The sequence below is a fragment of the Ixodes scapularis genome, unplaced genomic scaffold, assembly GCF_016920785.2.
Source record: "Ixodes scapularis isolate PalLabHiFi unplaced genomic scaffold, ASM1692078v2 PGA_scaffold1__304_contigs__length_218370807, whole genome shotgun sequence".
NCBI classification, from domain to species: Eukaryota; Metazoa; Arthropoda; class Arachnida; order Ixodida; family Ixodidae; genus Ixodes; species Ixodes scapularis.
The window spans coordinates 207,486,929-207,492,227 of NW_024609846.1; the positions used below are offsets into that span (position 1 = coordinate 207,486,929).

The following is a 5,299-nucleotide window of genomic DNA, read 5'->3' on the forward strand; positions in this document are numbered from 1 at the left end:
AATCATGTCATATAACAGCTGAGACTGCGGTGGAAGAAATTGGAAACTTCTAGTAGAAGGAACAGACACAGAAAGGGACGTCTCAAACTCTGCTAACTGGTTTATTTCTTGACCACCCTATATATACGCACGAAGCCCTTCCCAACCGAACTCTACGCAAAAATCTCTTTTGCTGAAAACAGTTTCAAATGGAGAGAACATACATGACATACAAAGAGATCAAGCGCACGAACGACAAAAGAGGCCGTTATCTGTAGGACACCTAGGGACATGGCAGTGTCCCGAGGTCACTGCCATGTCCCGGCGATGGCGCAACCAGCGACAAGACACGACCAAATCTCCTGGATAATTCATGGAGGCCAAAGGGGTGGAGCGCTAGGGGAAGGTAACGTGTCATACAGAGGCCTGCCGCAGAGTTCGGCGGCGTAATCAAAGATTGTGGCTATTTTTCCAGTAGAGGGGGACTTTACACCAGAGAGCGCCGAAGCGCCATCTCTTAGACAGGAGGAGAAATGGAGGTTCTGAGCCTACTTAGGTCTGCTTGTCCGCCCCATGAAAGAACGACCATTTAATCGCGTATGGCGTGGGCGGCTAGATAACCACTCTGCGGGCACTAAGCCAGAGAGACGGGTTTGCTGGTGAAATTACGGGACGCCATAGACTTAATTGGATAAGTAAAATTACTGGCTAAGACCTAGTATTAGAGAGCTGACTTCGTTAAAGACGTAGATGACCAAAGGCCCTGAGTTCAAATTGAACCCACATTTTTTTACATTCTACTAAAGTTTTTAATCAGTTGAAACCAGACACTTCGACATCTTTATTTGAACGGTATTTATTTATGTCGAAACACCATGAATCTGAAAGCAGATCTGCAAAAAAAAGTCAAAAACAATTGAAACTTCCGACTATATGCCCCAAACTTTAATTCACCTTGAGCCACCAGGAATGGCGGCATCGGCATTTGATTTATGTCAGCGTTCAGAGTTTAGGTTTAGAGACGCGGACCACATAGGTGCTGACCACCAAGAGAGAAGCGTCGGTGTCTTTCCCCGCCCATAGTCGCTTTGCTTCTTCGGTGGCGTCTTGGAGAAGGAGCAACTCTTCTTCCTTTGTCAGAGACGCCCTTATGGGGTTCGTGGCCAGCAGGTCCTCTGCAGAAAGAGGAGAATTCAAACAGGTAAGAAAAAATGTTGAATAAAGGGTACGATACAGAACTCTCTGAGGGCACCCAAGCCCGGGTCAAGTGAGGCGAAAGCACGCGCTCTCGTTACAGAACTAAAACATCCTGGGTCCATTCTCCGTCCCTGCTCCTTTAATATCTATATGAGAATAGTAATTGTGTGCATGTGCGTGACTAGTAGGTGACACACGATAAATACCTTAGATAAGCTGTTGCACCGCATATTAAGAAGGCTGTCTCTCCTCGGTGAAAAACATCAGCCATTTTAAGACTCTCCCTACTTTTTAAGCGTCCAAATAAAAATGTAAATTTAACAGCTGGTTTTTAAATACTATGTGTGACCTAAATTAAAAAAAAAATACGTGAAAGTTGTTTTGGTTCTTAAGAGTTGACGTTTATTCTCTAACAATCAAACTCCAAGTGTATTTCTGAGCATACTTAAAGTCTAATTTCTAAAGGAAAGTGAAGCTTATATCTAAATGTAAGTTTTGAACCCGCCTAATCGCACACACAGTCGCCGCATATTCACAAATATATAAATCCAAGAATGTGAGTGACGAAAAAAGTAAAAAAGAAATAATTTCAAAGGTGCCAAATATAGAAGCACAAAGGGAGATCCCAGAAGGAAACTGTCAAAAGACATAGGCTGTTCGACCTTCTATGAGTTTAATATTTGTGAATTTAAACGGACTTAACAACAGGATAGCCAAAAACGAGGCATCAAATGATTGTTTACGGATTAAGTGTTCCAGGTCTGCGAGGAGCTCGTATTGGCCACTTGGGACTTCGCACATAGACAAAGTCAAATTGGCGTTTTTTAGAATGCCTGTTATGTAAGTGACGAGGGCCTCTTTCCCAGAAAGGTCCACGGTTGGAGGAGTGCAATTTTCGCAAATCTGGAAAGGAATAAAGAAAAAATAAAAATATAAAATAGTAGGTACTTGCAGCTTCTAGTTTATGTGCAACTCGAATTTGTCATATCTTTTCTTAGGGTACTTTAGCACCACGCACAAAAAAGAAGTAAACATTTGCTTCCAGGAGAGCAGTTAGTTTTTGGTTATTAGCAACGCGATTCTGTTAGCAATCTTACTAATTCTTGGTCAAGCTAACAAAAGGTTTTGTTAACCCACTTTCTTATGTTCACTTAAAATGCAATATAAAAGAACTACACTTATTTCCTTTTCAGTGAAGTTCGTTACGATCAGGTACAGGTATATTTATTGACATTACATACGATTACGCATTATTTGAGGTAGTACTGTCGTTACGTCTGAATTACTTCTTTTAGAGACATTTTCCCTGAGGGACGCTTACTAGTGATCGTTCTTCAACAATTCAAGTATGTTTAAGTTTCAGCTGCAATTCCTATATATACAGCAATAGGGGAAAATATATATATATATATATTTTTTTTTTTCCAAGGTATTGTATATTAAAATGTTATCTTTTTACCCCTTTTTCAGTCTGAATGTATCTACCACCACTGAATATGTGACGCCAGATGACGCAATTTGAATAGTTGAATTTTTTCTCGTAAAGTTTTTTGAAATTGGGAAAAGAATGCCGTAGACGCTAACTCCAGCAGAAGGTAAACTTGGCGTGCCATGCTCTATTTATTTTTAAATTGCCTGCATGGCCTGCAAGTAGTGCATGTGGCGTGATCCCACTAGAAAGCTTAGGTAAACTTTATTTCTGATTTTGGTATCATCCTAATTTGCCATTTTATTAAGAGTTGTTCCCAATTTAGGAATAATTATTAGCATGCTGAAAAAATTAGAATCCGGATAATGAAAAAAAATGATTCAGTTTGTGTAGCAGAAAAACAAAACTGCTTAAGCTTTCATTTATTTAAATTAGTTTAATATGGTTCATTTTGGTATCACCTGCTACAATAAGGAACAGAAGAAAGCAAAAAATTTGTTTCCGTAGTTTTATTTTATTTAGTAAAACTGAAAAATATAACATTCGTTCAAGCAAATTCATATTTCACCTATAGTAATATAAAAATTACGTATTGGACAAATTATGGACAAATAGCTTGCCAGATAACGGGCAAATTACACCCATTAAATTACGTAATTGAATTGCTACTCCAGTATGATCAAATTTTTTTGTCATAAATGGGTAACTCTGCCTTTCAATCTTCTAATCTCGTAATCAATTTGTTACAGCTGAAGTGTTTTGATTACTTCAGTTCGGAGAAACTCGATGAGCGAAGTTCCTGAAACAACTGTACACTTGAGAAAAGCAACACAAAAAGACTTCTGAATAATAATGCATTACATATTGCTATTGTCTTCTTTCCACAATTCATTACCGATTTTTGTATAACTTCGAGTATAATGAAATACACCAACCACATCGTGCCACTTCTGCAATATTTTACCATAACTAAGCAAATAAATAAGTCAGTACGTATCTATAGATGAGGAGAGAACTGAATAACTAAAAAGTCAGTATACAAATAAATAAATCAGTAAGTTAATGCATCACTGTATTAATAAAGAAATAAAAAAAAAAATCTCTCCAAATGTTTAGCGTGAAAATCTTACCCGTTTTTTGCTTGGGATTTTCGTAAAAAAATAGACATCGATGTTTTGATCGAAAAGGTTTTTACCCCTTTGCTTTTAAGTGAATATCCAACACTTAATCCTTCATCTTTCGCTTAAATTGAGCCAATCGCCTCGGTCGCGCTTGCTTATCTCGCTCGACATCGTCGTCAATCTTAGCCGCGTAGGTACTAACAAACATCTCAATCAACTACCGCCTGCATATTGTGTTTTTGAGCTACACTCCTAAATAGACAAATGCGTAAAAAATAAACCAAGAAATGGAGTGCAGTGATCATTTCTGCGAATGTGTCTTTAGGTGCTGCATTTATCAAACTAAAATTTGATGATTGTAAACTAAAAACTAAATAAGCCTAAATTTTTTTTTTTTTGGGGGGGTGGGGGGCACAGGTAAAGAATTGTTAAAACTGCCTGGTACAGCACATGCTAGGATACCGTTTAATCTTTATTTTTTGCTCTGTCCTTCACACTGCCTCCCAAGCAAAAAGAGGGGCCTAAAAAGAGATCGTTGAATAGATACGGGGGTCCACTAAGGCTCAGCGGGAGTCGGCCAGTGAGATTCCAGGAAAGATATACCAACGTTTAGGAAAGAGAAGCTAGATGGGCCCGCTGTACTTTGACCAAGCGCAAAGTGAGGAGTCGATGTTCGTCTCAATTTAATCAGTGGATTCTGACCTTCAAACAAGGAGCATCATAGTGCTACTGCATTTCGAAGTATAGTTTGAACTCAATCACCGTAGGAACACAGCCCTATTCTTTTTTATCAACATTCACCTTTGCGTACTTGCTCCAGCGTGGCATTCCGGCCAACTTCTTACGAAATCTCATCTGCGGGGTGCTGGCGCTAAAAGTGAACAGTGCCTCTCCTCCCGGCTTCATCAGCTTGGTAATGTTCTTGAGCGCCTGCTCCTGGTCCTTCAGCCAGTTGAGGAGGTGGAGCGCGTAGACGCGGTCGAAGAGGCCGTACCGCTCCACGAATTCAGACAGGTCGTCCGACATAATGTCCAGGGTGTCGTAGACGATTTTGGGGTGGGAGAAACGCTCCCTCGCATATTTCAGCATGTCCTCGGATGAGTCGACGGCGACGAGCCTTCGGCACGGTGGACATTGGGGCAGCAGCACGTCGCGCGTGATGTTCCCGGGGCCGCAACCAAGGTCCAGGAACTGCTGGTCCTCTGTCGGGCCGCTCGGGAACGACCCTTGAACGAAGCGCAGCACATCGGCAGAGAGCGAAAACCATTTCGCCGCAGTTACGTTAACGTACAGCTCTGGCGTCAGCGTGTATTCGGTGGGTTCGGTGTTTGCCATCGCGACAGACTCAGGGCAGGAATGACGAGAGATCCTTATTCGGTGCGTTACGGCCAGAGAGCTTGAAATGAACTGAACGCTGGAAGGGATCACGGACTGTAACTCCGCAAAAAGGATGTCGTGCAACGTCAGAACATATGCTTGTCTCCAGGATGCTTGGCATCGGCAGGTGTGCAAGCGGATTTGGGTTACGCGTTCAACATCCTCGGATGATCCATATCCGTTAAAAAGTTACTGG

At 41.3% G+C, this 5,299-nt stretch overlaps 1 protein-coding gene across 1 annotated transcript; it reads right to left on the reverse strand.

The window, feature by feature from the left end:
* Positions 1 to 981: 981 nt before the first annotated feature.
* Positions 982 to 5,061, reverse strand: LOC115327780 (juvenile hormone acid O-methyltransferase-like). Its single transcript, XM_040208639.1, has 3 exons — positions 4,528 to 5,061; positions 1,920 to 2,079; positions 982 to 1,154 (listed from the first exon to the last, which is right to left on the reverse strand). Exons 1-3 carry the CDS (start codon positions 5,059 to 5,061, stop codon positions 982 to 984), a joined length of 867 nt encoding a protein of 288 aa, XP_040064573.1.
* Between the last annotated feature and the right edge of the window lie 238 nt (positions 5,062 to 5,299).

Coding starts and splice junctions, on each gene's coding strand:
- LOC115327780 (XM_040208639.1), bottom strand. CDS start 5,061: ATGGCAAACACCGAACCCACCGAATACACGCTGACGCCAGAGCTGTAC. Junction 2,080..4,527: donor GCTGGAGCAAGTACGCAAAG/GTGAATGTTGAT, acceptor ATTCCTTTCCAG/ATTTGCGAAAATTGCACTCC. Junction 1,155..1,919: donor AGACCTGGAACACTTAATCC/GTAAACAATCAT, acceptor CTCTTTCTGCAG/AGGACCTGCTGGCCACGAAC.